The 20,556-nt window shown below is 49.9% G+C and overlaps 1 protein-coding gene across 1 annotated transcript in view; it reads right to left on the bottom strand.

Annotated features, from left to right (window-relative positions):
* Positions 1–20,556, bottom strand: part of NRP2 (neuropilin 2) — a 76,811-nt gene that overhangs the window by 41,916 nt on the left and 14,339 nt on the right. Inside the window, exons 3-7 of the mRNA XM_009637501.2 lie at positions 15,639–15,820; positions 11,096–11,326; positions 10,379–10,534; positions 8,323–8,492; positions 7,166–7,321 (exon numbers count right to left, since the gene is read on the bottom strand). Of these exons, the coding sequence (XP_009635796.1) occupies positions 7,166–7,321; positions 8,323–8,492; positions 10,379–10,534; positions 11,096–11,326; positions 15,639–15,820 (895 nt within the window). The remainder of the gene's footprint in view (positions 1–7,165; positions 7,322–8,322; positions 8,493–10,378; positions 10,535–11,095; positions 11,327–15,638; positions 15,821–20,556) is intronic.

Genomic DNA, 20,556 nt, shown 5'->3' on the forward strand with positions numbered 1-20,556 from the left:
GAGCGGTTAAGAAGCATTTTATAAGCCTCCCACTGCTCTAGGCCTGTAGACGGCACACGTTACTGCTCTTCTCCCAGGATCCAGGGTGCACAGAGGGTGCTCGCAGAGAGGGACAGCGGCCGTTTGCAGCACCACAACCAGCTCTGGGCTGCCCCTGTGCATTGCCGTCTGGCCCGGGACGGTGGCACGCCTGCCGGCGGGGGCGGTAGCCACCCCACAGAGGGCCTTGGTTGCAAATCTGGCTGGTAATTAGGATTTGGGGTTGATGTGAACTTGAGCAGAAATGCTAATCTGGAGAATATATATCATGCTGCTACCGTTTAGCAACACAGCATGGTTTATGTGTTTTTAATATCCTATTTTATCCTGTCTGACCCCACTTCCCATCCTTTTCCTTGCTCAGTAGACACCAAATACCCTTTTTTCCAGCAGGAGGGCTATAAGAAGAGTGGTGACTGTGAAACACTCTCCAGGCATGCGTGTGTGTATCTTGTAAACCTGTGGGAACACACACACACACACAGGCTGAAAGGATACATTTCCACACCACAGCAAAGCCTCCAGCTTTATGTCAACACAGAAGCTGACACACAACACCTTACCTCTGAACCTAACACCGGAGGACAGGAAATGTATATCTGAGCCCGTGCAACTATTTTAGCACGCAGAGCAGCACGTCAGGTCAGCCCCAAGGTCCCTCTGTCCCAGGGGCGGCTTCTGATGGTGGCCCCAGCAGATGCCCGGGGGCAGCAAGCCCAGGGGAGTCTTCTCCTGGCAACCTCTCTTCGCTTCCCACAATCAGCAGTTTGAAGACTCCATGAGCCAAAGGTTGCATATGGACCAGCATGTTTAACAGTCACTGACGAGGTTTGCTGCTCTTTTTGGTTTAACATATTTCCAGTTTTGTTCTTTTTTAGCTCACTTCACACATACGAGCATCAGGGGCCAGAATCCAAATTTACACCAGTGTAATTTGTTGCTGACTTCTGCAAAGTCAAGCTTGACAGAAAGCAGAACCAGGACTGAACCCAAAAACTTTATCACTAGCACATGCATTGCTGAAAGCATCTCTTACATGACCTTAGTCCCAACCACCTGCTTCCAAGGAGAGCAACCTCAATTCTGCTTTAGATTTGGGGCCCAGTAATTTCCTCAGACTAGATCCCATTCAACCAGCTACGTAACTCTAAATCACGGCCTTGATACTCCAGACCGCTAGTTTATGAAAGCAGAAACAGCACTTGGCCTCCAGCTCTAGTGTCAGACGCATTGGCAGGATCTGCCCCAGTGAACCTTATTTCTGAAAAGCCCCCAACTGATCGTAGCAAGTCAGTGCTTTGTGCCCCCTTCAGCATAACAGAAAGGGGCCATTTTCAGAGGGCAGGTGCCTAGTGCTGTTAGAGAAGTGGGGTCCTCCCATGTGCCTGGCCTTTCAGCTTCCTTCCCAAGTGGAAATGCACCATGAGCCTGCAGGTCCAGATGCAGCTGACCAGGGTCTGACCCTGAGCCTATGGTTTCCCTGCACTGAAAATGCTGACCCCAGAGCCTGAGCGCGCTGTGGAGAGAGTCCCATTGACTTGAACAGGCTCTGCATCCTGCCTCAAATTAGCACTCGTGGCATGGGAAGAACTAGCAGGAAAATGTGTGAAATTGGGAGCGCCAAGAAAGCAAAGATTTCTTCCCCCTTACCAAAATAGAATATTGCTATTCCTCCCATCCTATCTGCTTCCCATCCCACTCAGCACATATTTTGAGCCAAGTCTTCGAATGGTGTAAATCAACATATCACCATCGAAGTATAAGAAGTCACAGTAATTTACACCAGCAGAAAAAAAAATCTGGCTGTGATTTAGGGAGATAGATAGATACACACTCTGCAGAGAGCACACACGCGCATGCGCATGCACACGCACACGTGCTGAAGGGTGACGGAGCCAGAAGACGAATGGGAAAACCATTAACAAATTAAAAGCACCTTCCAAGAAGCAGTCAAGGGAACTCATTTTCACTGCTGCATCAAAAAGCTGCCCATCCCCTCCCCATATACTTTATATTTACTTCCGTTTTAGCCCAGTCGGCAGGTCTACATGTAAAATTAAATTGATAATCAATGAGAGCTGACCTGCTTAATTAATTTGCTGCAGAAAGCAAGTGGTGGGAGATGATGTCTAGGCTAGAGGAGGATTGGGCAAGTTTTCCATGTGCACGCACATGCAGGCTCCACACCAACACTTACAAGTCGTATTTCTGACACGTTGGAACCGCTGTGGGGTGATGGGGGGGATTTCTGAAGCTGCATTTGTTCCAGTGGGTATGGGAATTGTGCCAATGGCAGAGTTCGGAGTGATGGGAGTGAAGGACAGGGAGACAAAAAGCACCGTGAAGTCGAAGAGGCAGAGAGTCAGGGAGGGGGCAGGAGGTAATCTTTCTCTCGCTTTATTTATTGTGCTGCTTGGCCCCTGTGCAATTTCTTGGGGAGCTAAAGAAAGCATCTGGGAGAGGCAGAGGAGAAGGCCAAGGATGGCAGCAGCCCTGCCTTCATCCGTATGTATGTGTCTCCCTAGACCCACTAGATTTACTGCAGGATTATGTTACTCCCATGGAGACAGAGCCCTGGAACAGAGCATGGTAACAGGATTAAAGCTTCAGGATTGAGACAGAGAAGCATGAAGGAGAAAAGTAGGGGAGATTATTTTCTTGTCAGATAGGGAAGGCATAAAATGGGGCATGTTTGATGGTGGGAGGATTCTGGCTCGACTGGAGGGTGGATAGTTCTGGATTTATTAAATCCAGGAATAAGGAGGTAAAAGAAAAATGATACTTGGCAACATTCAACAAAGCACAGCTGTCTGGGCAAGGCACAGCATGCTGGGCTGGGCTTGCCAGCACCATGTCTTTGAGGGGCTGCACTCAGATCCGGGAGTCACCAGGGACACGAGGAGTGGCACTCTGTTAGCCTGCAAAGAAGATATCAGGCCCAGAAGTACAAAGCTGCAGCCTTGCTAGGAAAGCCAGGGCTGTAATTCTCCCCTGGTACTGCACCAAGGGTGAATGCACAGGGCTGCCTTTCCCAAAGCCTGATGTCTTTGTCCTGACTGTGAAAGCAGCAGAAGCAGGCTGGGATCTGGGGATGCTTCTGGGCAAACTCTCTGGGCCATGATGTCTGTGCAGAAGCACTTGTGGCCTTCTGGCTGATTACACAAGGTTTCCCAAGTTTTCCAGATAAAGAAGCCACAGGACTGAAAGCTTTTCTCTCCCTCCCCAGGTGAATGAATGCAGACCTCATTAAGAACTGAAAGGACAGAGAAATGCTCCTAAGGGTGTAAGGGTCTTTCCAAAGAGTCATCCTCAATATTCCCTGCCAGCACCAAACACCTCTGACATCCCCAGCTCCACACACAGCTGAGATATTCAGCTCTTTGCAGCAATTCAACCTGCCTTCCTGCATCCACCTGAAACAGCACCCAGGAAGGTTAGCTGGTAACAAGCACAAAGCTGTCAAAATGAGTAGGAAACGGAAAATGCACATCAGCTGCATCTTGCTGCCATTTCTCATCCATTGACTTCTACAGGTTCTCAAAGCAAATGTTTCAGTTGCATTCTCCCATTTTACACACAGAGCAATGGAGGCAGTGAGAGCATCCACCACATTCCCAACCCACCCCAAATCCTGAAACCCATCCCATCCCCCAGTCCCTCACCACACTAGATGAACCCCATGAGCTGATCGCCGCAGTTACTGAGACAAAGCGGCTCAGACCACACGGGAGCTGGAACATACAAAGGTTCAAAGGGAGCTGGAACCTACAAACCTACAAAGAAGGAAGTGGATCAGAATGGATGAGCACTTTGTTTTCCAAGAAAATCCTCATAGTTGAACCTGTCTGAAGGAAATGGCCAAAACCAAAAGGTCAAATCCTGCCAGGTGCTCTTTTCCTTCCTTGGGTTCAAGAACCAGTTGTTGTTTTCTAAAGACATTTGCAAACTGCTAGATAAGATCTGTGCACATACCAGGGTCAGTGCCTGGAAGATAACCTCTGGGGCCATCGACCACAGATGACATGGAGGGGGATGCAACAGGGAGGGCAAGAGCTGGAGCACCCTTTCTGGTGCAGGGCTTGTTTGGCCCTGTCCCACAGGGACGCGGTGGTGGGTAGTAAGGGCGAGCATGGGACAACACATGGTGGTGGCCGCTCTCCTCCCTGTCTCCTCTTTTGGGGGACACACAGAAGACAGCTCTGCACCTTTGGCCAGGTTGCTGGGTTAGCCTCTCCCCCTGGTCCCATGCCCCAGGCAAGGACAGAGCATCACCCCCTGGACAGGGGGACATCTGGGATGTGCTGGGCTGGCCTGTGTGGGGAGTGGGCTGCCAGGCAGGGGAAAAGCCTCTGCCTTTTCTCTCACACTGAGTGTCAGTGGCTGGGGACTCAAAGCTGACCCATCACGTTTTGCAGGGAAACACCCTGGCCCCACTCTCCTCCAAAACAGAGGGAGGGGAAGCAGGGAGGTGAAAGAGAGGAGGTCAGAGCTCCCCATCCTCTGCAGAGAGCATCATTCCCTCCCCACCCTTCCTGCACTCACTGGCTTTTTCTTGCTTTAGTTCCCTGATGAAGATGTAAATGTTCGCTGACCTGCCTATAACATGGCAGAGCTTTGCTTTTGGCCCACACAGCTGGCAGAAATTCAGAGCAGTGTTTGATACACCCCATATGTCTATGTGTGCATGTGCATATATATATATGTGTGTGTGTGTGTGTGTATATATATATATATACACACACGTATATATCTGCATGTATATAGAGGAATAGAGAGTCCCTGTCTGTCCACCCCCTCCCCTCCCTCCCCACTCCTCATGGCACCAAATCAAGCTGCGGCAGACTTGACAAATCTATTTGGCATGGTTCGCTCCACCGTTGCAGCCTGAACTGTGTGGAGCACCGCACTGACGCAGGGAGGAATCTGCACCTTGAATATAGACATCTGGGAGCTTGCCTAACGCAGGAATGGCGGGGATTCATGTGGGCGGGGAATGTGGGGCCAGAGCCCCCCGGCACCAGGCCCGTGAGCGAGGGGCTTTGCCCTGGCCCTGCTGCAGCTCAGTGGCTGGCGGCTGGTCGTTCGGCAGGGAGGGAAAGCAGTCACCCAGATGCAAGGAATAGGCAAGCCACCAAAAAGCAATTACTTATCCCCCAGCCTTTGGAGGTGTCTGCTAAATCGAGACCAGAACATGGGAACGAAGTGAGACTGGAATAAAGGAGTAAAAGAGGAGAGGTTTGATTTTTTCTTTTTTTTATGAGGAGAGAAAACAGAGCAGAAAAAAGCTGATAGGACTCAAGAGCCAAACCCTGAAATGGTGGCAATTTGTGTGGCTATGGGACTGTTTTGGGTTGACACCAGCCACATTTAAGGGTCTTGCTGGAGCAATGTAAATTGGCCCAGCAGCACTGAAACCAACCATGTTGTCCTGCTGCACCCTGGCTGAGAATGCACTGTCCAACGCCCAGGACTGCAAGCATGGGACCCTCCAGGCCAGATTCCTGCCCCAGTTAGACTCTGAAAGGTAAATTTATTGCCAGTGGTTATTTGAAACACTGAACTGTGTATTTAGCCCATCTCTCTGCCCGGCGTGTTGCCAATCTCCTGACTGTCCTGGCTTGCAGAAACAGTCCTGGCAAGACCTCAAACTCAACCCGTTTCCACAGGGTGCCTGGGGTGAGTAGAGATGACCCCAGTTCACAGAAAGGTCTGCTGTGGCCAGTGGGTCCTGGGAGAGCACAGAGCCTCCACGCCAGCACATGGCCACCGCATTATGGTTACACATGACCTCTGCCATCAGCTGTGGCCTTGGAGACAGTCTGCCCGAGGTCTGGGGGGGCCCAGCTGCTGACTCTCCTGTGGGGTGCTGGGTTGCCCTGTGCCTCCATTTCCCTACCTCTAAAATAGGACTAACACCACCTCACTGGCACGCGAGGAACGTAAATACTCCAAATATTGGAGGTATGAGACCCTGTTAGGGGCCTCCATACAGAGAGGATTCATTCTGGGAAGCAGAGTGAATTTGAACCGTGAGACGCACTTGTGGGGAAGGGGAAATCACATGGCCCGGAAGGGAAGGAAATGTCTGGATGAATCCTGGACAAGGAAGGCTACTGCATTTCATGCCAGCAGTGCCTGTGCCAGCAAAGGGAGGGGACAGCTAATTTAGCAGAAGTGCTGAGCAAGCAGAAATTGCTGGAACATGCATGTGGGGGGAGGTGTGTGGGACCCCAGCCACCGAGTTCATGCAGATAGATTATGGCACATCAATGGGGAAGACCTGAGCTTCAGCAGCAATGCTGGTGGGCACCACAGATGATCAGGGAAGGGCTTTCCCGAGCTGTCCTTAACCAGGGGACAACCACACACCAAGGCAAGTGACAGAGCAGGACCAGCCCAGCACCACAGCTACCTTAACCCCCCTCCCCATACGCCAAAAATCCCATGCAGACCACCTTGAGCTTGCCTCGCCTGGACACGCACCTGCAAAGCTTGGAATGGCTGAACACCCGTATTTACCCTTCCTCTCCCTCGCTCCCACCTCTATGCGCCTCCCAGAAACACGGTGAGAGCGTGTAGCAGCTCCCAGGGCTCAATGCATCCTTGCCAACCATGTCTGCTAGCGCAGATCCCACAGCTCTGGCAGCCTGAATTGCTCCTCATTATTTATTGTTCATTTTGTTCTCTGGGATGGTGCAATCCCCTCTTAGGATTTGTGCCCTTTCATTTCCAGGCCTCAATAACTCCTGAACTACAGTTTCATGTGGTTTTGTGATTGTTAACCCAGCATGCAGATGGGGCTATGGCCATAAAAGCTCAATGAATCTTGAATGGCAAAACACAGGCTGTGGAAGCATTTTCTCCTTCATTTGCAGTCAAATAACATACTCTCACCACCACGAAAGATGCAACAGCAGCCAGGTTTTCCAAGGAATAGTGTTTCCTTGTTGCTGTGCAGAGGAGAAAGGACTATTTCTGCTCAGAGCATCATCAGTCTTTTAGCCCTCATCAGAAGGGTCCCTCACAGATTAAACCCTCCAGGCCTGTAAAATGTCTCTGTTCTACTCCCTCTCGTCGGCTGAAAGACACATCAAGGTGCATGTAAAAGAGACAAAAAGGCATTTACCTTGTGGTTTTTCCCGTGCCGGTACATCATCCAGTCTTCCCCATTGGTGCTGACCTCCAACTTGTAGGTACGGACATAGTAGCCGTTCTGGGTTTCTCTGGAGATGGCACCCTGTGTGGCAATGGCTGTGAGCACAGTCAGGAAGTGGAGGTCCACCTTTCCAGGGGAAAAAAGGGACAAGAGAGAGAACAATGACTACCTGAGAGCCCAGGTTGGCTAGTTAGTTCCTCTCTCTGTCTCTGAAACATGAAAAGGTGTGAATTCAGTCTGTCTCACTCCATCTGTGGGCACACATCTCAACAGGAATCAGCAGGATGCTTGAAGATAGGACCATGGGACAAGAGTAACTAAGGTCAGTCCATATGGGACCATCACAAAGCTTTCTTCTTGCCTCAAACCAAGCAACAGCATCCTCACAGAAGCTCACGTACATTAAAGCAGGGCAGAGGCTGGCTTTTTCCATGTAAAATAAAAGCATGATGTCCAATTAGCAAGTGCTGCAGTCCCTGGTTTTCCCTTGCTCTTTTTTTTTTTTTTTTTAACAATGTGGGTTGAGAAAGGTCAGCAGAGCTGGCTTGGTAGCACTGCCATGAATGAAGAATGAGACGTCTGCTAGAGGCAATGACATTCACCACCTCCCATTCCCAGTGCCCTTTAGCAGGCAGTCTCACGGCGATGTGACACAGCCAGAAGCCCTGTTTGGACAGAGACTGTGGACCAGCTCCCAGGGAAAGCCTTTGCTCTGTCAGCCCCCCACCTGACGTTAGCCTACTCACACTCCCTGCATCACTGATGAGATAAATATTACTCTAGTTGTTTTTCCACATGTCTCCTGGAGACTTTGGTCCTCAGGCCAGTGGCAGAGTCAGTGGCCCTTGTAAGTGGCAGAGGTCCCTCAGTGTGCTGGAAAGTCCATCAATGTTTTGGGCAGGAAGGAGGGAGTGAGAGAGGGTTGAGTCAGCCCTCGTGCAGGAGTGTTAATGGAAGAGCCAGCCTGCCACAATCTACGGAGTCACTGCAGCTCCCCTGCTGCTCGCTCCCCATGAGCCGCAGAGGCAATAAAAAATTCAACAAGCCTTATGGTCAAGGGTCAATTTAACAGCGTGACACTCCATTTGGTGGGGGAAGAGGTGAGGGGGCTGGGAAAGCGTGCGTACCTGGAGGTACTCTTTGTTGCTGTCTACATTGGGGGTCCAGCCATTGTCATCACTGTTGAGCCGGCTCTGTTGAGGGGTCCATCGCCCATCTGAGTAGGTGGAGGAGGCACTGATCTGCATGTTGGAGATCCTGCCAGACTCCATCCCCAGCGGCACGTTGCACTGGAAGTCTGGAGTGGACACACACATGCACACACACAGATCAGCTTACAGTCTCTGTACTTCACTCCCAAGTGGAAGGCAGCCCTGAACTATCCTTCCCAGCTAACCCCAAGCAAAGCTGCCTGCCTGGGAAGATGAACAGATCTGCATCATCTTGCAGGCTGTGTGTGCTCACAGATGGCACTGAAAAATTAAAGAAAGGGCAGTTTCATGTTTGCGTGGCCCTCTGAAAACTAATACAGTCCAGATCTTTCTCCCTTTCTCTATCTATCTCCTTCACCTTCACACAGTTCTGACCGAATTCTGTCCCTTCCCTCCCTCCATCTCCACCAAGATGTCCCAAGTCCCCTTGCCACAAAATTCCCCATCTTCTTGAAGGCTGGAGGTGAAATCTAAGTACTGACAAGGCAAGGAGTATGGGCAGGCACAACAGGAGGGTGCTTACTGCTGTGCTGCTGGCAGGAACAACCTTCCTGGAACAGGAAGGTCTAAAGGTTTTGTGTGCATGTGAGAGTGTGGATGCACGTGTGTATGTGCCTATGTATACGTGCATGCACTATATGTGATATCAGGCCCATAGGAATTAACCAGCCAAGAATATGAAAGACTCTGGTATGCTTTCATTTGGGTTTCCTCACTTCTAAGGCTTTAAAATTTACAATTAGCTCAATCTTATTGCATATCATATAGTTTATGGCAGCTGTCCTGCAAAAACAATAGTAAAGAAAACAGTGATAGGAAATACCGCATGGGCCCAAGTGTGCCGCTGCTGTAAGCCAATGGGGCTCCACCAAACTGCCTGTGTTTTCAATGTGGCCAAGTCAACCCCGTGTGGAAATGATGGGCCAAGTTAAGATCTCAGTGGTATTATTAATGTTTCAATTTTACATCAGCATAAATCAAAACAGGCCTGGCCCTTTAACAGCTCTCGTGCTTGATTTCTCAAGCTTTGGGTGTCATTAACATTTTATTTCCCAATCCTTTCAGAGAACTGAATTGAAAGGGGATTAAATAACAGATCACCTGAGTGTGGATATAGGTAATGGTGAAGAGCTCACGCTTGTCTGTAACTCTCACAGCCTCAGTAGAACATCCCTAACTCAATCAGAGAGCAAGAGCCTGTAACCCAGCTGCCCTACTGCTGCCCCTACTCTACCCTGCTCTCTCCGCCATGGGCTTTCAGTGTCGGGTCAAGGACCCCCTCTCTTTCTCTGGGACTGAGGGGTGTCCTGAAGGCTTCTTGTGTTGTATCACAGGTTCACTGCTAACAGAGGTCGAGAACTGTAGCTCTGATGTAAAAATACCATGGGAAAACAAACTGAATCTTTCCTTGCCTTCAAGCATTACCACAAAGAATCAAAATGCTCTTCATTCTCAAAACACACAACTAACTTCCTCACTCCACATCAATTTACCTCCCTTAATAAGGGATCTAAAACAAATTTTGGTTTGAAATTCTTAGAGCTTTAGGCATTTTTTAATTAGACAGCAAAGAAATTCCGATTTTAGTTTGGGGCTGTGAATTTTTGGAAAACCAGAGAGAGGTAGAGAGTATTTTCCCCCTTGCTTTAATGAATTTGCTGCACCCGCTGGGCTGAAGTCTTCCCCTAAATCCTTTGGGCTGAGCACATACATTCTGTCCCAAAAGGTATTGAGAAGGCTTCAGAAGCAAGTGAAAAGTCAAAGAAAGGTCAGAAAGTGTGATTCTTACTGAAATCTCACTTCTATGAGAAACAGAGAACACACCTAGTGTAACTGCTGTCTGCATTGCCAGTGGGGGACCAGCCCCTGGACACACTCCTGCCCGCCTCGCTCTCACACGTGCCAGGTGAAAGACTTGGGAAAAACAGGTGACACAACTGCTTGAAGTCATACACACACGTTTCCAACTTACTTTCTGGGACTTCCTGCTGGATCAAGTAGTATTGAGCAGAGAAACCATCTTTAGCCACTGCCAGGTCCGTGTGGAAGGTGAGAGAGAGGACGCCGGTCGTTGAGCGGATGTCTGACGGCATCTTAGTGCCACAGTACCTGCCTATCAAGGGGCCAACTGCAAAAGAAAGAGCAGTAAAGGTAACGCCTGCTTTTCCACCGGCCTCCTGGGTCACCAGCAGATTGGCATCACTCAGCAGGGATGCCTTAGCAGGACTGATTGGGATAAAAGAAAGGCTTTGGGGATGGGCTATTTTTCACATCCGCTGGCCTGGTGCCATGCAGTGTGCTGTGCAGAGATATCCACTGCAGCAGGCGTTGCTCTGCGATTGCTGGGAAATGTTCCAACCTGCTCTGTTTCTCAGTGTTGGTACGCAGTAAGGAGGTCCTGCCAGCACTGCATGAACCTGCTGCCCTTCTCTGAGGGAGGACCGTGGTATCTTGGAGTGTCCCATGGGGCTTTTCAGATCAGTGGTTACAACAGAGCAGTAGTTTGGTGTTTAATGCATGCGGCCTTCTACAAGTGCACTGTCCCCACAGCACCCCAATGGCAGGCTGCATGCTGCACCCACGTCTGAGGTTAGGTGCCTCTGGTGTTCAGACACAGAAGGCACAGTTCTGGAGCTTTGTGAGACACCAAGAGAAGCTGAGGACAGCAGTGCAGCACCCCGTGGCTTACCCTGAGGGATGCCGTCCCAGATGTCCAGCCAGTCATACTTGCAGTCTCCTTCTCCTGCCTGCAGTGGGTCGTGCTCGAGGTCAAAGAGCAGAAAGTGGAGGAGGATTTCTGTCTTTGGCTTGGCTATGATGGTGAAGATGCAGTCCAGGTTGTGTGGATACTTGTCAGGGAAACCTGGGGACTCAATAGTGCCATTGGAGGCAGTGAAGTTTCTGGAGCAGTCCTCAGAGCCTGTGGTGGCAGGAAAAAACAACAATGCAGCTTAATGACAACAGCTTGACACACTGTGGAAACCCCATTTTGAGCTTAGAGGGGTTGTGTATTCACTTCTGGAAATGTCCTGTATTCCAAGAGCTGTGTGAACTCCTGCAAGGACCGAGAGGCTGATTTTCAAAGCTTTCCACGGGTGGAGAGACAAGGGCTGTGCATTCACTGGAGCGGACAACATGTATCTAAACCCTTCAAATAGCTTTGCAAATGTAACCCATAAGCCACTGCTGATCCCCCTGCCAATTACTCCGAAAACAGGACTAGGAGAGTGATCCCATTAAAGCCATGGCTGTGATTTGGCAGGTCAGCAGTGTCCCCCATGCCGGTGGTGGTGGCCCTGGTGGGGAAGGGAGGCCATGCCAAGCTGGGCTGAGCTTCCCCTGCCAGCCCTACCCACTGTCTGCTAGGCTCCCCAAACAGCAACTGGCCGTGAGACCTGTGTCAGTCACCCCAAACCCCCGAGGGCCTACCCAGAGCGCAGGGGACTGCCGTACGTGGTCCTGGCTGCTGCGACTGCCACCCCCCAGCTGTGCTGGCAAAGGGCCACAGCACCTCCAGGTCTGATAGAGGAGCCCCTGTTCGGGGAGGGGGCTGCCAGGGAAGGGGCAGAGAGGAGTAACGGGGATGCCATCTCTTTGGAAAAAGCTGTCCCCGGGGGCTGGTCTCCTGCAAACTCTCCTCCTGCAGCATGGACATCTGTGCCTCAGTTTCCTCTTGAGGAAATCGGGGAGCACAAATATTTACACAGTGAAAGGACCTGGGGGAGGGTGCCAATGTCTCCCCTGTTGGCTGGAAACCCACGGGAAGCATATGCTTAGCCTGCAGACCCCCCGGGTCCCACGCAAAGGACAAGGGGCAGCTCCAGCATACGTCCCCACTGCACAGCCATGGCAAGAGTGGGGGTAATGGAGGGCATCTCTGCTGAGAGGAGGAACAGAGCCCTCTTTCTTACAGACTGAACCGTCCGCACCAGAAATGCAAGTTATTTCTATCCTTAAGGAAGACCTTTGCGTGGCGAGGAGGGCAGACAATGTTGCCTCTTATTTATTGCTGACCTCAGCACTGGCCTCGGCTGCAGCCGGGCCAGCTCCATTCCCGCTCTCACACAGCCAAGGTGCCTCGGGGTGGCCGGGGAAAGGGGAATTTGTGTCGTATTCATACCACGGTGACTTTGAAACTGCTGCGATGTAGAGACAAGACAATAGGCAACAGAAATCTGCAGCCTGAAGCTATCAGAGGCAGAAGGGGATGTTAGAGAGGCTGCCGGGCCGCTGCTGCAACCCGGCGATAGCGTTTGCAAAGGTTTCTGCTTTGGTTTTACTGGGACACTCTCCTTCTCCTCTACAAACCCTTCTGCTCCGGCTCTTCCAGGCAGCACAGGCCTTCCTGGGACTAATGGGAGACTTGTTATTCAATTCAGCATTAACCTACAGGAGTCAGGCCAGCAGCCCGCAGTAATAGCAGGATCCCGGCACCGCATTATGCAGCGCCTAGCTGGAGAGCTACTCAGGAGAGGCTCTTAATTGACTACCTAATGAAGCAGCCAGCTTTTCTGGTGTGAACCTGTGGGGTAAAACACAGAGGCAAAAAATAAGGCCAAACACAAATCACAGCATAACGCCACAAACAGGGATAAGGGTGTATTTTGTTCCAAACTGCTTGAAAGACAAACAGATAAATAGGGAATATAACACAAGCTCCGAGCTAGGGAGAAAATCAAAGACTAAACCCAGAGTCAGGGACTGTCCCCTAGAGACAGGAGAAAGACGTAACTATGTCACTGCATTAGACAGCAACAGTTTCCTCATGTGGGGCTCTTACCGCATTTGGCATCTTTGTCTACAGTTTGGCTGATACCAGCAAACACAATGATCAGGGGGTTTTTTTATAAGGAAGCTGCAGATAATCAACAGGAGTCCTGCTGGCTTCGGCAGCACGGACCAGCCTGAGAGAAGACTTTGATGCCCAGCGATGGAGAGCTTAGGCCAGCTCTGCCAAACTGAGTCACAAAGTGAGCAGCAGGGAGGCTGGACCAGCCAGGGCAGGCAGCTCTTTTGTCAGCCCACAGACCGCTGACTGATACCCATCAGGGATTCAAAGACTGGTATGCAGTTGTTTGTATGCAGATTGCTCCCCTCTCACACCATGATAAGGGAAATTTAGCACAAGGGGTAGAAATAAATGCCCAGTTGAAAAGAGTTGGGTTTTTAGGTCACCTTTAAGAAAGAAAGAAGCTGCAGCCACACTGCCTTTACTGATGTGAACAATAACAATCCGATGACCTTTAAAGCTGGTGACACCCTTGCTGGCTATGCTGACAGCTCAGAAGGAAACTTTGCCCATGCCTGCCAGCCTGCAAACAAAATGCAGGGTTTACTTGTACTGCGGAGGCCCCGCAGCCAGCGCTGCCAACCGCCCTCCCTGGGAGCCCCACAGGCGTGTGGGCTGGGGGTGCTCCCGGATCACAGGCTCATCCCTGCTCCTGTGCTAAAACCTGCCTTGCTGGGCTGGATTTCGTGGGCTGTGGCTGGAAGAAAGAGTGGCTATGGCTGGAGAGAATGGCTGCCTGCAGGGGCACAGGGTGGCTAAAGGAGCCCAAGCACCACTTCAGACCTGAGGGCAGCTCTGCATGGGCCTACATAGAGGGACACAAACTGGGCTCCAGTCTCTATCCAACAACCGCTCTCTCCCAGAGCAGCCCTTGCTTCCTCTCCCTCCCTACCAGCAGCAACAGAATCTCCTTTTCCCATGAATTTGGGCCTTGCTGGCTCCCAGCCAGGTAGAGAGGGTTCCTGCCTGCCCACCAGCCTCACTCAGCCTGGCCCAGCTACTTCAGCCGGCCGGACCGCTGGACCGCTCTGCATTGCCGTGCCTGGCTCAGGGCACAGACCTGATGTGAAGACAAGCACAACCCAGCGCAGTCTGCTGGGCTTGGAGCAGGGGTTGTACAGGGAGGGAGAGGCAAGGGAGGATGAGGTGGGTCAGCAGTCTTCCCACCTGAACACAGGCATTCTTTGCCATCCTCCGTGCTGGCAACTGGCCTCGGCAAACCCCAATAGCCCTCAGCAAACCCCAATAGCCGGGTGAACCACTAAACTCTTTCAGGACTTATCTGCATCCTAAAGCATTAACAAATGGCAGTGTTGAGCTGGCTGCACCACAACAGCTCAATGGCCAGCTCAGGCAACCACCAGCAACAGCACTTTCCACATCCACCTGAACCTCCAGACACTTTCTGTTCTCACTCTTTCACAACCAATTTGTGCGTCCCATTCCCATCCTCTTGCAACAGAGTCTCCACATTCATATCCACCTGTGACCAGGTTGCAGGCTGCCTGTGCACCTCTGCTGGCTGCACAGCTGGGCCAGGGCTCCTGGGCACTGGTGCCTGTAGTCCCTGTCTTCCCTTTGAAGAGGATGGGTAAGTGACTGTGTTGCACTCCTTTCTGGTTCTTCACCAGGCATGGGCATCTTTTCCATGCTGGATGCCGTGATGTGAAAGCCATGTATGTGTTTTCTTCCAACGCACCACCAAAGGAATGTGGGCACAGGGTGGGCGCCCGCATCCCCATGCAAAACCCACTCTTGTTGCCTTGGCACGCAGGCGCACCTCTCTCACCTGCACGCACATACAGACCACACACAGAGCAGGTTTTATTTTCTCAAGCCTCCTTCTTCCCAGACACACAATTCTGGCAAATATTTAGACAGAAACACTATTAAAAGGCCTCTGAGCTGCTTTTCTTTTCCTCAATAACAGTTTGGTATTAAACAGAATTATGAATAGTTCCTCTTCTATCTGCCTGGAAAGGTACCGTCTCAGCCCTTGACAGTGCTGCTGACAGCAGTCCCTTGAAAACCAGAGCTCCCCAGTTACAAACCTCGCTTCCAGGGAGAGAAAACACAGTGTCATTGATCAGCCCTGAATCGCAACTCCACAGGAGGGGGAGCTCCATGCGCTCCTAACTGAGGGACAATCCCCACTTAGCCCTGACAAGCTCCAAATGTGCCAAGGAGAAAAGATATACATCTCTAGTCCTCGAATACAAGAGAGGTTTTAAGGAAGAACCCTGCTTTTGATGCCACACCGTGATCCAAAAATGCACTATCATGCGCCACTAACATCGTTACCTTCTTGGAAATGTGATGCGACAGACTTGCTTAAATTAAAAAAAGGAAAAAAAAGAGCCCTTTATCTCATTTTGACAAGGTGGCCAAAGGCATCTCCTTGTGAAGATCATTGTGGGAAACAGCCTGGGAGACAGACACTCACCTGTCTTGTAGATCTCATAGCGCAGGGAGAAGCCAGCACCTTGCCGTGCATAGTCTGAGGTGAACTTGATATAGAGAGAGGGGCCAGAAGAGATGATGGTAGGAGGTGCTATGTTCCCACAGTGCTTGCCCAGCAGGTCTGCTGCTTCACTGTCCCCATCTCGGATCTCAATGTAGTCGTACCTGTGGAGGCAGGTGAGATGGCAGTGAAACCATCTGTCAGGAAGAAGCTTCAGGATGCCAGGAACAAACACACAACACTTCTTTATATCTGCATATTTCACAGAACATCTCTCAGGCAGGTACTTGGGACTCAGTCACTCACACCACACGCTCCCTGATACATTTTTTCCCTTCTGTCTGTCTGGCTACATTTAAGTCCCTTCCCCTGTTGCTCCTCACATCATTAATTTATTGCAGCCGTATCCACTTCAACTTCAGAGCCAACATGCAAAATTTAGGACAGAGTTTGCCTCCATTTCCACAAGACTCCTTTGGCATGGGAGAAGCTCAGATACAACCCTCCTGGGGCTGCTCTCCCTCCCTTACCTCTTTCCTTAAGTGCCATTGTGCTACTTAGCACAGCTCAGTTTATTCTACTGTCCAGGTGGGATCTGGCCAAGCACGCACCAAGCATTAAACAAACAGCCAGTGTTTAATCCATGTGAGCAGGTAGCTGTTCTGTGAGCTGTCAGACACCACATTGGTCCTTTAACAAGTGTGGCTGGGACACTTACTTAGCACTTGGACAGTAATACTGATCCTCTTCTCTTAAGTGCTATCAAAGATTTCTCTGCATGAGAAGTGCTGCATAAGAGCTGGGTGACCACATTCACTATTGCCTGATCCTTGTACATCCTGTAACTGCAACCTGCCTTTGCTAAACCCCACCTGGCGATGCCCCACCTGCCCACCGGCATGGCTCCTGGGCATCTGAACCATCTGGGGGAGGAATCTGTAGGTTTGGAAGGGTTGCCTCCTGGTGCAGAGACAAAAGCTTGTTGCAAAGTCTGTCTGGAAGGTGAAACTCCCACAGATTCCTTCATATTTTCTAGGCCATGACTAATGACAAGGTAGTATCAGGCTCTGTGTGCTGTGAAGAAACAAACAGCTTTTACGTGAACATCTTGTTCTTCAGCTGCCTTCTAACACCCGCACTCTCCTGCCCCTCTTCTCCTCCCTGGCCAGCATGCTGCTATTTACAGAAACTGCCCATCTCTGACTGTTTATTTGCTTTGTATCAACCTGTTTGAACAACATGCTACAGCTCTTCTCACAGGGCCAGGGAGGGAAAAAGCATTTTCAGGCTGCCAGGAATCTGCCTTTCTTCTTTGTCACAAGATCTCCTGTTTGGGAATGGAGAGTTGAAAGGAGAAGTAGCTTGCTGGATACAGAATGATCCCCATGTGACTCATTCCTGTTCTGCAAAGCACACAGCGGCAGGCAACAACCTCAAAACAAACTTACAGGGACTCAGTGTGCTCCTCCGCAGAGAAAGATGGCCTGGACTGGTTCAGTTTCACTCCTTTCTGGGACTAAATCCGGCTGAGAGCCAGAAGCAAAATGCCTGCAGATAAAATCCTATCTACGCCTGACCAAGCACTCAGCTAGCTGCAGTCGCCCAGCCTCTAACTTCGTTACAGACTCAGTTGGCTTGGCCAAGGTGAAATCCAAGCGGTCTTGAGAAGAGGCACTCGCACAGGAAGAGCATTTGGCTTAGTGCGTGGGTGGACACACAGCGATGTAAATGAAGATCTCTTTCCTCTGCTCTCTGCCCAGCTCCGTGTGGCTCCCTATCACTTCATGACCCCTTATTACCCTGACACGGTCCAGCAGCACCCTGCGTGACCCCACTAATGTCCATCATGTGTGGCTTGATCCCACCATCTCCCCAGGGAGGAGGAACATGGAGGGCAGCGTAAGTGCTTCTTTTAAGTAGAATTTTTTCCTCCTTGTTTGTCTATTTGTTTAAAGTAGCGCTGAGCAAACAGCGGGGACATTTTGTTCTCTAAGTAACTACTTGCTTTCCGTGTGCTTCCACATCCGAAGTACATATCTGTGCCACAGGACTACTGGCTACTAGTGAAATCGTGGATATGTGGCAAAAAATTAATTTGGTGAAAACATGGATGTTGGCAAAACACAGTTAATGGAGCGGACTGTAAAAGCTGCCATTTGCATGGCACAGGCAGAGGTTAGCTGCATCCCAGGGAATCACATCTGTTTGTGTCCTCATGGGGTTATAACTCGCCAACACAGTACACGGCTTCAACTGCTTAACTGTAATGATGACAGCTTCTGCTGTAGCCAACACACCAAACATCCTTGCGCTGTCCACGTGGCCCCTCAAACCACATAGTGCCGTAGGAGCTCTGGCAATTTCGGAAGCAAATTCTGGACGAAGAAATATTTGCTTATTGAATGGGTGAATAACTTCCAATAATACATACAATTTGGGAATATTGCAATCTGCTCATGGGCAATCTGCAAATGGAAAATTAAAAGAATGAATCTAGTAAGTAAATCATCAGGAAATATTTGCCTCTCTGAATTAAACCGTTTGGCTTCATCCAAGCATCTAACTGAGCTTTCTGCTACTGGAGGTAATCCTTAATAAACCAAATGTTACAAACAACTAAAAAAGCCCTTAGGAGAAGGTCAGGGAATAATTTTTGCCAAATGGAAAATGAATATAAATGCACAAGAGTTTTCTTCCCTAGTTAAAAAAATCTTGGCCCAAGCCCTCTGCTCCTCATGAGGCAAAACCCTCTTTCTTCAGGTCATACAAACAGAGTGTGAATTGGGAGAGTATTACACTCAGGAACTAACTCCTGCCCAGATGAGCAGGAGCGCCTACTTCCTCTCCAACAGAGCAATTAAGCTTTAGGCTTTCAAAATGAAACACCAAAGACGTCCAGTCCAAAACGCGAAACTTTCAAACTTCAGCAAGAACATCAGCTAATCCACTACAGACTCTTTTGGCATCGTGCGCTTTAGTCGTGTCCATACCTTAGTCCACAATCAAACAAGCTGATAAACCCCATTCTCCTCACGTTGGGTCACTGGCCATGTTAAAATCTAGTTTGGCCAGACCTTTGCTTCTGTTAAGCTTAAGCATGGTTTCCAGACTTTGTTCTTCCCATGTGAAAAACAAGAAGAAAAATTGGAAGGAAGAAAACCCAACACTGGGGATGCTTTCTACTCTAACCATTTCATTTCCAGATAATTACAGACTAGGGCACAGCTGGGTGGGATATATTTATTCATCGATGGTATCCAAACTGTCTTGACCAGTGCCTAGCAATTTGCATTTCACTCATAAAACCAGATCCATTGTTTCAGTCAACGTGCACCAACATCCCCGTGGGCTGACCTCTCTGGCATTACCTCCACTGGGCAAGCTGCCCATCTCCAAGCACATTTCATGGCCACTTCTCTCCACCTAGGCACAGCTCCAATAAGCCAACCACAAATATGTGAGGGCAGGGTGCAGCATCCGTAATCCACAAGTATAGTCAATGGATTAACCAAGTCATCTTGCAGGGAAGGTGACTGCAGTCGGTGGCTCCCCCAGAAGCAGGGTATTTTCAGCCGTTGCTTGAGTGGGAAGGCCAGCCAGTTGGTTTGAAACCATCTCAAACAGAGGTTTCCACCAGGGAGTTTTAAGGCAGGGAGACAAAGCTGAAGCACTTTTAACTGCCCAGACAATGGGGCATTGAGAAAGGAGGGGAATGCATTGCTTAGACACTCTTCTTGGAGCTGTTTAACAGAATTAAATGGAAAATGTACAATGCTTACAAATATCGCTGTGTTTTTATTAAAGATTTTTAGTAGAAATTGCTTTGCTGATGTTAAGAGAGCTTTTATAAACTAATTATAAAGCACTTCTAATGCCTGTGTTACTCATGCTTGCTTGCTTGCTTTTTCCTCCAGTCTACCCTCTCTGCTTTCCTCCAGCTTTCGTCTTTCTAAGTCACTTTGCTGCTGGCTCTCCAAACAAGCACAATAAAGACAAACAAGCCCCAGTTGCAGTGATTATGAGAAGACCTCCACCTTTTCAGTCCTTTTCTATTGTGAAATAGCTGATCTGCTCCCTGGCCATTGAGCAGTGCTCCACCATCCCCCAAGGCCAGCACAGACCTCCCAGGTGCCCAACCCAGGCACTGGTGAGCTCCAGAAATGCCATGACCCACCTAGGAGCAGCACCAGAGAAGCCTGCACCATTCCTCTGGGTGCTCCTCTCCTGAGGCACACAATTCAGCACAAAGCACAGTTCTGGGACTGATACTACTCTATGCATAATCAACAAACCTATTGCCCTTTAGCCCCAAATCCTAAGAAATGCCAAGTCCTCCCACACTGAAACATTAAGGACGTTACAAGGACATTAGCTTAGGATGGAAAGAAACATGAACAATAAATCATGTATATGTTCACAGCCATAATGTAAGTCCAGATGTAAACTTGTGCAAGCCTTGCTTCAGAGCCCAAGGAGGGCTGGCTCCCCAGACCAAGCTCTGACCTAGCTGGCAGCTTTCTCAGTCTCTTCCCAGAGCTATGATTTGGAGTAGGTGATGGCTCGCATCCAGCTAAGCCCGGTTTCCAGTGCTTGCCAGGACCAGAGAGAGTCGCAAGGCTCTAACCTGCACTTCCCCAATGTTTAATTTGGATCTGTTATTTATAGGCATTTCCATGGACCTCATGACTGCACCTGGCAAACAGTAATGCTGGGATGCTCATGAGACCTCGCGCAGTAGGAAAGCAGAGAGGAGCAGTGGCTGGCCCAAGGTCACACAGGAATTTTGCACCACAGCCAAGAACAGAAGCTAGCCTTGATTAGACAGATTATAGTATATTGGAGTAGTCTGGCCTAGACAGACAGAGAAACAAATAGGTACTGACTGCATGCCAACAGCCCC

Source organism: Egretta garzetta, unplaced genomic scaffold, assembly GCF_000687185.1.
Source record: "Egretta garzetta isolate BGI_Z169 unplaced genomic scaffold, ASM68718v1 scaffold474, whole genome shotgun sequence".
Taxonomy (NCBI): Eukaryota; Metazoa; Chordata; class Aves; order Pelecaniformes; family Ardeidae; genus Egretta; species Egretta garzetta.